The sequence below is a fragment of the Peromyscus eremicus genome, chromosome 14 (genome assembly GCF_949786415.1).
Source record: "Peromyscus eremicus chromosome 14, PerEre_H2_v1, whole genome shotgun sequence".
In the NCBI taxonomy this organism is placed as follows: domain Eukaryota; kingdom Metazoa; phylum Chordata; class Mammalia; order Rodentia; family Cricetidae; genus Peromyscus; species Peromyscus eremicus.
The window spans coordinates 58,658,980-58,674,953 of record NC_081430.1 but is presented as its reverse complement, the minus strand read 5'-3'; the positions used below and the strand labels follow the sequence as shown (position 1 = coordinate 58,674,953).

Sequence of the window (15,974 nt, the reverse complement as noted above, 5' to 3'; positions counted from 1 at the left end):
ATGGTTCAGCTGGTAAAGGGGACTGTTGCTAAGCCTTGACAACTGAGTTTGACCCCTAGGCCCACACGGAAGGAGGAGAGAACTGACTCCCACTAGGTGTCCTCTGATTTCCACAAGCAGGCCATGGTACACATGCTCCTTCCCCAAGCAAATAAACATAATTTAAAAAATTTACCTAAAGAATGCTTTAGGAACAAAGAACTATAGGACTAAAAGGTTAAGAAATTAAGCATTAAAGAAGAAAGAGGGGATGTAGTGGTGCACATCCTTAATCCCAGCACTCAAGAGACAGAGGCAGGTAGGTATTTGTGAGTTCAAGCCACCCTGGTCTACAGAGTGAGTTGCAGGACAACCAGATCCAGAGAGACCCTGTCTCAAAAAAAAAAAAAAAAAAAAAAAAAACCACAAAAAAACCCCCAAAAAACCAAAACCCAAAACCAAAAAAACCCCAAAGCAAAGGAAAAGAAAGACAGACGAAGGGCCAGGAGAGCTGGCATGAGCAGTTAAGACTACACACATCCTGACCGTCTAGAGGACCCCAGTTCAGTTCCCAGCACCCACATCAGGAGCCATGAGCTGTAATTCCAGCTCCAGGTGATCTGACACCTTCTTCTGGCCTCTGCAAGCACATGGCACACACGCACAAAAACATAAACATGAATGAAAATAAAATGTTTTAAAAAAATAGAAAAAAAGATAGAGCTTGTAGTTAAAAGTATCAATGGCTTCTCTCAGATCAAGACTACTGGTGTAGTTCATTTGGGTTTCCACGCTGTGAGCCAAATGTATAGGTAAATAAACACAAAGAATGTAAACAGGAAACATTGATCCAGGATGTATGGATCACTGCCAAGCAGACACCTTTGGGAGCACACAGTTCCTGCTAACACAATGCAGAGCCTTCAGCCTACTGTCCAGCATGGGGCTGCTCTGCTGCTGGCCTGAACTCAGACAACTTGTTACATGCAGTTATTGAAATTGTTTATCATATAGATACTGGGCAAGTAAGAATTCCCTCGTGTATGTTTCCTAAATCAGACTTTGAGTTCTTTATGGCTGTTTTGAAATTATTTTGAACTGATAGAAAATTGCAAAGAAAGTACAAAGTGTTTCAGCAGCGTCACTGACACTGATATAGCCTGGCTCACCCTGCACTTGAATTTAGTTGTCCTGTTCTCAACCCTTTCCAACCCAAGGCACTGTCTATTTTCCATAACCCTGACACTTCAGGAGAGCTCTGGTCAGATGCTGTGCAGATTGACCATCAGTGTGAGCTTTTATTTCTCTTCTAAGTTTTCTGGAGAAAAAGCAGGTGTGAAGTGCCCTTCCCATCGCAAGACATTATAAGTATGTAGTAACACCCACATCACTGGTGGTGCTGTTAGGCTTTTCCAGTGTAAGGTGACTTCTTTGTATACCCTACAGTCCCCAGTCCCGGTGCCAGGAATCCAATATAGGATTCCCAAATTCTAAACAAGCGTTCTAACACTGAGCTATATCCCCAGACCTTGTCCTCACAGGCACCTTTTTTTCTTGAGACTGGGTTTCACTACATAGCCTAGGCCAACCCTGAACTTGTGATCCTCTTGCCTTAGCTTCTAGAGGTCCTTCCCAAGGGGAGGACCTTGTTTTGCTTATACCCAGGTGAGTGCCAATGGAAATACTCACTTTGATCTTTGGCTCTCCACCAGGCTTGTGACTAACTTGTGGAGCATCTGTATCCATGTCTACTTCTGCTTTATCTTCAGCTTGTCCAAGCAGAACCTGGGTCCAAGCTCTGAGTCCAGCTTGCAGACGAACACCCAGGATCCTTTCAATCTACAGAGAAAGCACAGTCACTGAGTGGCTGCTTTTGCAGGGGAGCTCACAAAGCACGAGAATGAGAAGGTGGCAGGTGTCAAAGCCGGGTTTGCAACTGCCATTCTGTCTCCCTTCCGTCCCATCTACAACCTCATCTCGGCTGCATTCTCCACCTTTGGGACTTGTGATCACCAGTCTCCCTGGCTCCTAAGTGACAGGGAGACTTAATGCCATGTTGTAGAGGCAGTTAAACTCTTGGTGGCTATTATTTATGATGGAAAACTCACTTTATGTGCGATTTTGTGGCGCTTGGAGGTAGATAGCTTTAGAGATGAAATTAGAAACAGTGACTGGAGATCAAGCCATTTCCCTTCAACAAGTAGAAGAAAGCCTTCTCTCTGTCCAGAATGAGGCAAATGTCCTGTGACAGACAGGACTTCTGCATGTCTTGGCCACCAGTGTGCCCTAGGCCATACTATACCGCAGGAATGTGAGGGCTGAGGGCCATCCACAGCTTCTGTGGGCTGTTAACTCTTCTTCCTACCATATCCTCTGCGTGGAAACCATTTTAAATTTAAGGAGAGAACCAGCCACGTTCAATCTGTAACCTCTGCTATGGCCTCTCTAGCCACTTGTCCTCTCCAAATGCGGCTGTAAGAAAAGCCACTCAGCCCTGGCCTCACCCTTCCACAGCTTTAGGAATCTGGTGTGGAGAGGGCAGTGGTCAGAGAAGGATGCCCGGAGGGCTAGCGGCTGCAGAGTGGATCATTGGTGAGAAAGGCACTGGACTCCATCCCCAGCATCACCACCACTGCCACCAAAAAAAGAAAACAACTGAAACCCTATGACCAGGAGAGAAAGACCAATAGGAACCTGGCATGTATCCAGCAAAAGGAGGGGCTCTCCTCTGAGCCTCAACTCCCTGCTCCTAGCTGAGAACTGAAGGGGACAGGGCACAGAGCATTCTGCTGTGGCATTGGTTGAGGGATTCTGGAGGACCAGCCAAGTGAGTATCTAAGGAAATGCTTTGCAGACAACTACAGGCCGCACCTAACAGGGCTCATGCCTGCGGGGACAGCAGAAACGGAAAGCGCTCTGGCCAACCCAGCCATACCTCCATGTCCAGCTTGTTGACCCAGATGGGCAGATTGGAGTAGGAGTGCAGGTTTAGGTCGTCCACTGCTTTCTGAACTCTGTTCAAGATTTCGGAGAAGGTCTTGTGATCATACATGCAGGTTTCCAAGGAACGGACTTCCAGGTCTATTTTTTCCTCAATTATCAGGAGATCGTCCACCTGGAGGAGGTGTGTTTAGCATTAAAACATCCACTTGCTCTATGACTTTTACTCCTGTTCCTCTCATGAAGAACTCTGCTCACTGAGGGCAGAGAAGTCCCTCCATAAACACCTAGCCCTAGGCGCTGGCGTGAGGATGCGGCTTCCCCTGCATGGCCCAGAGAGGAAAGGATGGCCAGGAACACCACCAGTGTCTTTCCCTCTGCCCTGCTCAGGGAACAAGCACTCCTACAGGTCTGGAGACACCTCCCCCTCTAGCTGTATCGGCACCTGCCTATGGCCCCCCATGTCCTTCTCTATCTAGATTTCTCAGTGTTCCTCGCCAGCATTCCCAAAGCCCCAGGAAACGTCTCTCCTCCCGAGCTCCAGTGGCTTTAGCTCCAGTCTTACAGACTGCTGGGGAGAACCAGTGTTCCCTGACTTAGCGACTAGATCCACCACACATGCTGAAGGGTCAAATGAAGTTACCTTCTCCTGGAAGTTGAACACTGTCTCCGCCAGGCGCTGCACATACGGGTCGAGTTTGTAGGACTCCCACACCAAGGCAATGCCTTCTGCGATCAAGGCCTGCACCTCCTTTTTCAAGCCGGCCACCAAGAGCGAGATGGTGTTGCGCTCCTCCACCTTCTCACAGGTACGCTCGTAAGTGCGGACACTTTCAATCAGTGAGATAGCAAATGGGTAGAGTTGGTTGGCTTGGTGAGCCTTGTTCACAATGGCAAGTGGCACACGGAAACCAAGCCACTTGAGGTTTCGCACTTCTTTGGACAGAGTTATGATCTCTGGAAGGAAGTTCACCTTCAACTTGAGCACATTCCCAGTGCGACCCCGCACACGAGCACTCTCAATGGTGAAGATGCGCCCCGAGACACCAAGGTTGCGCTGCTGAACCTTCCTTGCCCAGTCGTCGAAGATCTCCTGGGTGTTGAGCTTCATTCGAAAGCTGTCTCCATCCTGCTTCAGCTTCTGCCCTTCCACATGGTTCTCCCAGCCTTTGCCCAGGACATCTTCCACTCGCTTCATGTAGGCAGTGAGCTGTCTGTCAATCTGTTTAGCCCAGATGATAGACCCTGACACAGGAGGCAAGTCACGGACATGACTCATTTTACAAGCTTGGCTTTGAGGGTACTGGACCTTGAACTTGTCGTGCAGAGATTCGATGTCATCTTTTACACGCTGGATCAGCTGGGTCTGGTATTCACGGATGGCCCCTCGGATGTGTGGGCGGACGAACAGTGCATTGAACCTGGAGAAAATCCTAAACATCTCGTTGGCATTCTTGGCTGTGCCGAGTTGATCTCGAAGGCGGGCAGTGATGCGGGTCTCCACACGGTCGATCCTCTCATCGTATCTCTTCATGGCAGCCTCCCAAGCCTCTGTACCTTCTTTGGAAACGTCCAGCCCATCCACTTCCTTGACGTTCTCATATGCCAGGTTCACCTCCTCGATAGCATTGGCATCTGCAGCATCAAAGAGGACTTCAGCCACCTTCATGTCTTGGGGTTCAGGTGCCTCTCCTTGGTTCTGTTGTGCAACTGCTGTGACCTAAAAGAAAGATTTGGAACAAAAATATTTGCAAAAGAAGTGAATTCTGTCATTGCAGAGCACAGGGTTACGACGCAGCAGTGTGGCCTTTCAAACCTTCCTTCCTCGACAGTCATAATCCAACCATGACCGCGCCATACGATCTCCTGGCACACTTTTGTCTTTATTTTTTCAGAAAGGAAAGAATAACTGGTGAAAAAGAAGAGGGAATGCAAAGAGGAGAAGAACACCCAGGACTAGAGTGTCGTTCAGCAACACGGCACCTGATGACTTTAATCCCTAGGATGGAACAAAACAAAAAAAATAAACAGAACAAAATACTCTACCCCAAAAATGGACAAAGAAAAAGGGAAGCACTGAATTATTTTAATTAAGTTCAGAGATAAACAATCATTTCTCATAATTTATGGGCAAGGACTCTGTAAAAGTCACACACTACAATCTAAAGCCCAGGGTGTCTGGCTCTAGGGCTCTCAAGGTGAAGGGCAGAAGGAATGGGTGGAGCATGGTGGGGGAGCGGGGACCTCACACGTTGGCCAGTACTCTGCTCTGCACTGCACCCCAAGTATTTGGATACCTAGAACAACATAACGCAGCATCACAAGATCTCAAAGATGACAAGTGACAAAGGAAAACTGAAGAAAACCCTAAGTACGAAGCAGTTCTTTAAAAGCGTGAACTAGGCATCAAAGCACAGAGCACGTGAACGTTTGTAACAGGCGTACCTGTGGCCTCAGGACCCTGACAATGACCGCCCTCAGCTGCTCATGCTGGCGTCGGAACTTTCTCATCTGGTCAAGGCGCGCCTGAAGCTTCCTGTGAGCAGGGTTGATGCGCCACACCATCTTCAGGTTCTCTTCCCTCTTCCTCTTGACGATGTCTCTCAACAGCACCTGGAGCTTCTCATACTCATCATCCCACGTCTGGAAGACTTCGAAGCAAGCCACCATGACCTATGGCGAAATGTGGGAGATGGACTTGTCATTACGTCACATCATCTCACTGGTTCAGGGTGGTTTTCTAAGAACTAAGACTTACTTTTTCAAATTCTTCATAAGCTACATGCATCAGCTTCCTAGTGCCCAAGACTTTGAGCAGCTGAGAACTCAAGTCTCTGGAAATTGCCTCCACAAGACGCAGTGCCCGCTGAATGGGGTATTTTGTGTTTCGGATCTTTCTCAGATGTGTGAAAATTGCAACAAGTGCCTGCCTTATTTTGTCCAGCTCAGTGGCAGAGAGCAAGTCATTTAGAGGGAAATCTTTCATCAGAGGATTGTAGTCATTCACTGTTTCCAACGCCTGCTTGAGACCTGGATTGACAGAAAGGGTTAATGGCTTTTGTGGAAAGTAAGAAAGTCAAGTAAATTACATCTTAACTATGGAATCATTTTGATGTTATAAATGCTTTAGTTACAGAAAAATCACTCATGGTATTTGGAAAAAAAAAATTACCACTAGCCCTAACGTGGCCTCAGTTTTGCTTTTCTTTCTTTTCTTTTTTTTCTTTTCTCTTTTTTTTTTTTTTTTTTTTCGAGACAGGGTTTCCCTGTGTAGCTTTGCGCCTTCCCTGGATCTCGCTTGGTAGCCCAGGCTGGCCTCGAACGCATAGAGATCCGCCTGCCTCTGCCTCCCGAGTGCTGGGATTAAAGGCGTGCGCCACCACCGCCCAGCAGTTTTGCTTTTCTTAAGAGCAGAGATGGGTTGAGAGATGACACCGTAGTTAAGAGCACTGGCTGCTCCTGCAGAGGACCTAGATTTGGTTCCCAGCATCCACATGGCAGCTCACAACCATGATAAGTTTTCAGTTCCACAGGACCCAATAGCCTCTTCTGGCCTCGGTGTGCACCGTGTATACACATGATATACACACACACACACACACACACACACACACAAAACACTTAGTTAAAAACGGATGGTAGCCAGCCTTGCACCCCAACACTTGCTGGAGGCAACTGCCTGGCTTAACTTTATATTTTGCTTTAGTATTGTCTACTTGTTTTACTGTAATAATTAAGTTTAGAGAAACTTGAATGTCAGCCTTGAGACCACTCACTAACAGCTAAATTTAAAGGGTGTCATTATGAACATAGACTCACAGGAAAAACTGGCTTTTGGTCTACCTCTTCCTCTGACATAAGATTTTTAAAAAGTATTAGGGAAGAAAGATTCAAAGCAAGGTGAGGTGGTACTCCTGTTACCCCAGTACTGGGGAAATGCAGACAGGATGGTCAGGAGTTCAAGATCATTCTTGGCTATATACCAAGTTTGAGGCCAGTCTAGGCTACATGACTATATAAAAACCCATCTTAAAAAAAAAAAAGAAGTAATTAAAGCTTCAGAGTTGTTTTAAAGAAAAGAATCGAATGTACATATCAGTGTTGGTGAATGCCAGTTAACATTTGTAAGGTGGGCATGGTAGCCTGAAGAGCTCTACTTGAGATTTCCTTACTTAAAAGGCGGAGTACCACGTTTTGTTGGGAGGAAATAAATGGGTCTAATTACTTGATCTTTGTGGCTATGGAGCTTGTAGAAACGCTTTACAAATAGATACTGGCCAAACATTTCTGGGTTTCGTACATGCCAATGCAACTTCACTCCTCCTGTTCCTATTAAAAAGCAATTAGTTGGGCTAGAGAGATGGCTCAGAGGTTAAGAGCATCGACTGCTCAAAAGGTCCTGAGTTCAATTCTCAGCAACCACATAACATGGTGGCCCACAACCATCTGGAATGAGATCTGGCACGCAGGCAAACACGCAGACAGAACACTGTGTACATGATAAATAAAATCAATCTTAAAAAGAATTGGCTAACCTACTACAGAATTTGGTACTGGACCCAAGACCTATGCTTGCTAGGCAAGCACTCTACCACTGAGCTACATTCCTATCCCTTGGTTGTCTTTGAAATAGGGTCTTGCTATGTAGATCAGGTTGGCCTTGGCCTTAGACTCCTACCTCTAACTCCAAAGTTCTGTGATTAGGCTGGGGCTAGTTCAGTGGAAGAGCATTTACTCAGGATCTAAGAGACTGGGTTCAATTCTCAGCACTGGGGGTGGGGAGAGGAGATGCTGAGATGAGAGGGGTGTGCACCACGCCCAGCTCTGCACTTCCTGACCATTCAGGAGAGGGAGGAAGGTGGAGAAGGTAATGGAGTAGGAAAGCAGAGGAGGAAAGCAACAATGATGTGCTCGTCTTCCTTCTGCAGCATGGGCAATGACCACCTGAGTACCCAGCAACCACACAGTGGAGTGACAGGAGGCCGAGTCCCAGGGCTCACTATCCTCAGGACTAGAAACTGTCTTAGTTTCTCAAAAGCCATGAAGGGGAACAGAATGTGTAGGTGCTGAGGGGAGCCCTAGAATTTTATCCCCTAGGATTAAGGTAAGAAAGAGACAAGATGCCAGAGAGAAAAAGGGTTAAGAGTTAGTAGAGTAGTGTTTAGGGTGTGTCCTGCTGGTACACACAAGGCTGGGCCTGGGTCTTATCTCACAGTGCATCTACTAGTTGTCATCTAAATCATCGAAGACTTAAGAAGCAAGATCAATACTTATGCATCAGATTATCAGCTCTGGGTCTTACCTGTGTCAGTGTCAAAACTGACAGTGGCGTGGAAACGTTTGCCATGCTTCAAGATATCCAGAGTCAGGAGGACCTCAGGGCTCTCCCGTTTCTCCTGGATGCGGTACAGTGCACGTTCCAAGTTTAGCCAAAAGCTGATTTCTTGCAAGGCAGTTCCCGACGCAGGGTCTCGATCGAGTTTGGTCACCTTTGAAGGTAAGATGACACTGACTTGTAAATCTCAAGTTGATCTCTCCCCGATACATTTGAAGGGTTTGGTTTGAAGCTTGGCGAGGTGGTTGGCTCCCACAGTTCACAGTATACTTACTATTCTGCCCAGACTCTGGCCCTGCATGAACATCCCTAGAAACAGGAGGGGCTCCCACCATCACGTTAGTCACACCAGAACTTGGGGCAACTTCCCACAGACATTAAAAGAGCAAACCACTGCCAAAAAGCAAATCATTTTACAGTGCTCTTACCTTTTGAATTTCTCGGATCCACCGATTAACTCCAGACTGTAACTGGTTAAGAAAAGTTGGGTCTTCAACCTTATCACCAAAATCTGTAACTTTGGGCTTTTCTCCACGCTCATAGCACTGCTTTGCAACGTTCGTGATAATGGGATGAATGGGCAAGCTGATTTCTGGGATCTCAATATTTTGCTGCAGGTGAAGGAGTCCCATCTCAAGTTCTGCAATCTTTTTTTCAACTGAAGGAGCCATCTTATCACCATCCCTACAAAGACATGAAGTATCTCAGAACTAGAGCATTATGTAAGGTCTGTTCAGTATTAAGGAGATACACTCCTGTAACGAGACAGAGCCCAGACTCAGTGAGAAAGCAGGGCTTACCTGTCTGCCTTGCCAGACTCTCTGATGTAGGACTTGAAAAAAGGAGCCACTGCATTGCTGATGAAAGAATGCAGTGTTTCATAGGGTGAGTCTTCACTGAGAGTGAGGACTCGGAGCTGGGAAGACACAGGCTTATCTGCATCAATCACCGGAGTTCGCTTGATGAATGCCAAGCTAAAAGGCAAAGGCAGAATTAGAACAGAAAAGTCCCACTCTTAGTAGTTTTAACAGCTATAGTTTTTGTGTTGAAAACAAATTAAAACTTCATTTGAATGTTTAACTTAAAATTATATTAAGAACACACTGAGCTGGGTAGGTGTGGTAATCTCAGCATTCAGAAGGCAGAGGCAGGGGTATCTCTTGTGAGTTTCAGGCCAGCCAGGAATACATAGTGAGACCTGTCTCAAACTAACCAACCAACCAGACTGAATGGTTGCTTTTCTAGCTGTGACCATTTTCCTTTCCCACTATGGGAGAATGACTGTATCCTGTATCAATCCCCCATCCTCCACCCTGGAACCCACGTGGCAGAAGTAGAGGAAAGGCTCCTGTACTGTGACCTACCCAATGGTAGAGTGCTTACAGTACCGCAAAAGATGGGAAGCCGAAGGAAAAATTTATATACATATACATATACATACACACACACACACACACACACACACACACACACACACACACACACACATATATTGCAGTGCAGGTTAGGCAAATCACTGTGCTTCCCCAACCCATGTGTGGCCAATACTAGCAACTCCTATCTGGGAGTTCTACTCACTGTCCACACAACTCTTCTGCAACCTTTTTTTTTTTTTTTTTTTGAGATAAGAGTCTTTCCCTCCTATGCAGACTAGGCTGACCCCAACTTGATCCTCTAGCTTCAGCCTTCTACATGCTGGGGTACAGTGTGTACCACTATTCTTAGCAACTCCCCTGTAGTCTTGAAATTGCTTAAGAAGTCTTGACTGCCAATGCAGAATAATGATAGTACTCATATATGAAAACTTGAAAGTTTCTACTGGAATTGCAAGTTGATACAAACTTTCTGGAAGGTGGAAAATCTAGCAACATTCATTAAAACTTTAATGATGTCTTTCCTGTGAATGAGTAATACTACTTTGAAGGATTTATCCTAAAAAGAATCAGGCCTGTACACAAGAATGTTTACTACTAATTTATAATGATGAAAATAAATAAAAGCAGAGACTATTATTAGACCAAAAAATAAAATCTAGTTGAAACCCCAAACTACTAGTAAGTACATGACAGCTGAAACATAAGACCGGCACTATGTGTGACTATTAAAATTGGAGTGTTTCAGAATTTAAACTGACTTAGAAATCTTGCCTATGTTCAGGATGTGTTCATGTGCCGTAGACCTGTGGCTCATTGTCATAATAGCATACTCACACTACTTACCTATTGGACTTGACCCCGTAATGAATGTCTATGTTGATGTTATAGGAAATGAATTCTTTCTCCTCTTCTCCTTCATCACCAACATCCTCTACAAGTCATAATAATATTATCAAATTCACATTGGCATTTCTAATTTCTTATCTATCAAATCTTAAGAGACTGGCCCTCACCCCCTCCCACCCCACCTCTCAAGTCCCAGGGTGCTGGCACTACCTGTTTTTCCTGACTCCTAAGTCGGGCATTTGTTTGCTGTGTGATCTTGGGGACAAGGAGGCTGACTTCTCTGTATCTTCCAGGCAATACTGAGTGCTTGGGTTGTTGGAAGGACTCACAAGAGGACACAAATGAAGGCTCAGGGCAAGGCACGCCTGTGGGCAGTGCCAGGTGCCAGTAGTTTCTGCCAACTTCTCACTGTCCCAGCCCACTACACTCACCCTGTGTCTCAAACATACAAATCTCTTTCTAACTTGAGTATTCAGCTCTTAATACATAACACGACAAGCATTTCCATGTCATACAGTCAGCCCTAGACTGGCAGGACTATTAGCCCTGTTGTCCAGGTACAGAGTGTAAGTAAGTGGTCCCCAAGATGCTCAGCTGGAAAGCACCGTGAGAATGCAGAGACCTACAAGTCCACACAAGCTTTTCACCAGCACATGACAGGGCCAGGCTAAGGGAGAAACCCATCCTGGAAGACTGCTGACAAGAAATGTCCCCAGAGGCAGTCACCCGGCTTTTCCTTTGCCATGCTGAGCCCCTGTCAGTCTTTTGGGGGCTGCAGATAGAACCACCTTTTCCACCTACGCTAATGGAAGGCCCAGGCCATGTGGCCCACAGGGCACACAGGTCCCACTCAAAGCTTATTGGAACTTGGCCCTACAACAGTCTCAGGAGGCATGTGAGTCAGACTTCCAAACTAAAAATCAAAATTATAGAAAGAATTTTTAAGAGGGATCTTGGTGTGGTGGCACAGGCCTTTAATCCTAGCTGCTGGGAGGCAGGATATCTGTGAGTTTAAAGTCAGCCTAGTCTATATAGTGAGACTCAGTTTCAAAATAAAATAATAGCACTAGAAGATGAGCAAACTTCTCTATCAAGTTAAATAACCTCTAAGGCATTTGAACATTCTAGCTGAATTATCTCCACAATGACTCGCAGTGTGAAAGACCAGCAATAGCAAAATCTACACACAATTGAGGAATTTAACAGGATTATTTATACATTTCCTCGTTTATATCACCCCCCTTCTTTCCCCCCCCTTTTTTTTGAGACAGTGTTTCACTGTATAACCCTGGTAGCCTCTGCCTTCCAAGTGCTGAGATTAAAGGCATGAGCCACCACACCAGCCCTGCCTTCATTTTTAAGCCATGAGGTAGGTGAAAAAGCAATAAACATAACAGAAGATGCAGAGGCTGAGTGGCGTGAACTTCAAACTCATAAGCAGAGAAGGGCATAGGACACTAAACTGGGTGGTCTATGAGGCTTCTTTTTAGCAATCAATCCATGAAATTCAAGTATAAAATACAGCGCCTGAGCAAACACTATCTGCTTTGTTAGTTTAAGATGAGACAAAAGCAAAATCTTTTTTTTTTCCAAGATAGGTTTTCTCTGTGTAGCCTTGGCTGTCCTAGAACTCACTCTGTAGACCAGAGAGACCTCACAGAGATCCACTTGCCTTTGCCTCCGTGTGTGCTGGGGTTAAAGGCATGCACCACCACCACCTGGCAGAAGCAAAATTCTAAGTCATGATGTTTGCACAAAATGGGTGGAGCTGAAGATCACCGTGGTTAAGTGAATAAACTCAGGGTTAGTGGACTCAAAGACCAAAGTCTTCTCTCTTATGTGGGCTTCGGATTTAAGTCAGGGGTGGGGGGTGGGGGGTGGGGGGTGGGGGGTGGAAAGAGGACCGTGAGAGGTGAGGAAGCAATCTTGGGGGGTGGGGGAGTAAAAAGGGTAATGAGATACATGTGAGATGGAAACAGAAGTGGGGATTATTTGGAGAAAAGCAGGGGAGCAGTAAGAGGGGATCAGGTAGGATGGGGAGAGCAAAGGGGACCGGGGCTGAATAATGACAAAGTAAAATGACACCTATGTATGCAAATGCCGTAATGAAAACCATTTCCTTGTAAGCTAATTTTTAAAACAAAATCCATACTAGAAAGCATGATATGGAATGTATCTTATCCAGAAGACTTTTCTTCCAAACAACTATTTTTGATCTAATTTTGGGAAGGGGAGAAAGAAGTGGGTGGCAGAACATTCTAGTATGCCTGGTACTACCTCTTGTATTTAAAAGTAATAACTGTCATTATGTGGGAGTTGGCATCTTCTGACTGTACCCTGAAGGCCTCAGGCACACTGAGAAGAGACGGCAGCACCTGCCCAGATGCTGCATGCCTCTTCTCTCTGACACGGGAGTCCCTGCTTGACTGGGTTGGCACTCTGCATCTCAGCTGAGGAGAGATGGTCTACTGTGTGGTGTGTGGATGTTGAAAAGCAACCCCCTGCAGGTGCAGAACGTCAGCATCTGTTGGCTGTATGGCTCCCCTCAGAAGTCCTCAGTTGTCTTAGAATCTGGAGCGTGACCACTAAGGACTGTCACCCAGTGCTATGGAGTGGTGAGTGCCCAGCACTGAGCCTGTGTCCCTCCCTCCAGATTATGAAGCCATACTTTGGCAAGAGATCCAACATGTTCCTCTTGTACAGGGTCCTCCCACCACAGGCCTGCCCAAATGAATGCTAAGGGAAGTTTTTGTTAACCTTTTAAAAACTATTTAAGGGCAGTGGTGGTGCATGCCTTTAATCCCTGCACTCAGGAGGCAGAGCCAGGCGGATCCCTGTGAGTTCGAGGTCAGCCTGGTCTACAGAGCGAGATCCAGGAAAGGCGCAAAGCTACACAGAGAAACCCTGTCTCGAAAAACCAAAAAAAAAAAAAAAAAAAAAAAACCTAAATAGGTATAAACCCTTTATAAATCAACTGATTTTGCAACCACTCAAATTGGCTACATTATAAGATAACCCTGCTGCCTGGAAGTAGCCACACCTATGCCTACAATCTCTGAAATGCAAGTAAGACAAAGCACATAAAGACAAGCTGTCAAGGCAGGGGAATTATAAAGCAGTGTCTTGTCAGGCCTGAAGGCGCATGTCTTTAATCCTAACACTCAGGAAACAGAGGCAGGCGGATCTCTGTGAGTTCAAGGCCAGCCTGGTCTATAGAGCAAGTTCCAGAACAGCCAGAGCTACACAGAGAACTGTGTCTTGAAAAACAAAAACACAAACAAAAACAAGAAGAAGGAGGAAGAAGAGAAGGAGGAGAAAAGAAATACTGTTCCCTTCAGTTTTCTAAAATAATCCCAGCACTTGAGAGGCAGAGGCAGGTGGATCTCTGTGAGTTCGAGGCTAGCCTCGTCTACAGAGCTATTTCCAGGCAGTCAAGGCTACACAAAGAAATCCTGCCTTGAAAAAACAAAAATAGATAGATAGATAGAGAGATGAAATACATCACCAAATAACACTCAAGTAACATACAGACAGCAAAAGAACATTCTATAACCACTTGACACAACTGGAAACTCTGAAGCAGTCCTTCCCAATGGTTCAACATCATTCACAGAAATGCAATCACAGAAGAGAATCCAACAGGCTCCATGGCCCACTCCAGGCAGTGAGTGAGTCAGGGCTGTAGAGTGAGTCTGTAGCCAACCAAGGCTGCAGTTCAACACTAGGAGCACTGCAGTGCGGCAGAAAGCTGCTCAGGGCAGCTCAGGAAGACACACCCAATGACATAATCCTCAGACAGGAAGAACTTGAAGACAGTCCTGCGGCTTTGGTCAAATTCCAGCACCCTCTGATAATAACTTGGGGAAGTCACTACCATTCAGTCAGAGAAACACATTTGGATCAGTCTTGTTATAGAATCCCTAGTGAATAACTACAGAAAGTCTGAATGTGCTCAAATCCCACTTATAGAATGTTACAATGTTTGATAAATTGTCATCAGATAATCTTTTGCAAAAGGCCAAATGTGATAGCATATACCTGTGATCTCAGCACTGGGGAAGCAGAGACAGGAGGATCACCACAAGTTCCAGTCAGCCTGGTCTACAGAATGAGTTCAGGTTAGCCAGAGTAATGGACCAGCTCCAGAACTGTGTGTGCTCCCTATAAAGACACTTGATTATTAATTGCTAATAACAGAAAGGCTGTGAGTGCCTTCTATCTAGAAGGTCATCTACAAACACAAGCTACATGTTTTATCAGGTGGTACATTTCAATAAATCTCGAATCAGGTTCCTGATCCCTGTGAGTTCCCGGTTAATACACAGCTAACACAGGTAAAGAATCAAAGCACAGAGCTCAGGAAGAGCTGGGCCTGCCTCCCGGTTGCTGAGCTGCATGCTGTGCTGAGCCACACCGGTGGACGATGGCCAACTGGCAGTAGCACTTGGATATGCATGCTTCTATGGACAGACCGATATATCTCAAATTACTAGTGCAAATTAGGAGCACACCGTGTCTTAATAAAATTCAACTGCTGAAGGAATTGTACTATCCGAGTAGACATTTTCATCAAGTATGGCGACTAGGGAGGGGAAAAAGCTTGGTCATTCCCTCCCAACTCTCTGCCAGCCACAGAGCAAGATGAAGGCATCCCTGCCCCTCATCCCACAACTGGCTTGTTACAAGTTCCTGGGTTTATCTTTTTATCATGGTGGTCACCATCACTACACGAACTCTCTTTTCTCATAGGAATGTTTTAGTTTTATCCATTTTTCATCTCTGGTGCTGAGGACCATGACTTTGCTGCCACACTACCCTCTATGCTGGTACCCGGCTAAGAACTCTGAGAAAGTCAGGTTTTCTCAACCTGAAAGCTTTGCAAAGAAATATCCTTTCAGGTGCGCTAAGGAAGCATTACACCTCACTTAACTACTGGTACAAAACTTAGTTCATTTAAACAGAAAGCCACTATTGCCTAAGAACTTAATACTCATAGTCTAGGCAGGCCTTGGATTCAACCTTGAACTTCTGAGTCTTCTGGTTCCACCTCCCCAATGCTGGGATTAGGGACTGCACTACCAAGTGTTGAGAATGAAACCAAAGTCTACATAAGCACCCTACCATCAAGATACCTCCCAGTCCCAAGGACTTAATACTTTTTTAGCTAATATTAATTTAGAAGAAATAGTTGTTAAGAAAATTGACTAAAACAAACATTTGTACCTTTAAATTTTTTTTAATATTATTGTATGTGTATGGGTGTTTTGCCTGAATGCACATCTGTGTACCACTTGTATGCCTGTTGCTCACGGAGGCCAAGAGGTTGTAAGTCACCATATAGGTGCTGGGAATCAAGCCCAGTTCTCTGCAAGAGCAGTGAGTGCTCTTAACCATGGAGCCATTTTTCCAGCATCAGACATTCCCATCTTAACAGATGCACTGAAGAACTGCATAGACTAGCTTCAGGCTTCAGAATTCTTCAAAAATCCTTTTCCTCT

The 15,974-nt window shown here is 45.5% G+C and overlaps 1 protein-coding gene across 1 annotated transcript in view; it reads right to left on the bottom strand.

The window, feature by feature from the left end:
* Positions 1-15,974, bottom strand: part of Dync1h1 (dynein cytoplasmic 1 heavy chain 1) — a 69,053-nt gene that overhangs the window by 48,193 nt on the left and 4,886 nt on the right. The window contains exons 2-10 of the mRNA XM_059279331.1: positions 10,474-10,561; positions 9,055-9,228; positions 8,683-8,938; positions 8,222-8,408; positions 5,678-5,949; positions 5,365-5,592; positions 3,563-4,639; positions 2,915-3,094; positions 1,669-1,818 (exon numbers count right to left, since the gene is read on the bottom strand). Of these exons, the coding sequence (XP_059135314.1) occupies positions 1,669-1,818; positions 2,915-3,094; positions 3,563-4,639; positions 5,365-5,592; positions 5,678-5,949; positions 8,222-8,408; positions 8,683-8,938; positions 9,055-9,228; positions 10,474-10,561 (2,612 nt within the window). The remainder of the gene's footprint in view (positions 1-1,668; positions 1,819-2,914; positions 3,095-3,562; positions 4,640-5,364; positions 5,593-5,677; positions 5,950-8,221; positions 8,409-8,682; positions 8,939-9,054; positions 9,229-10,473; positions 10,562-15,974) is intronic.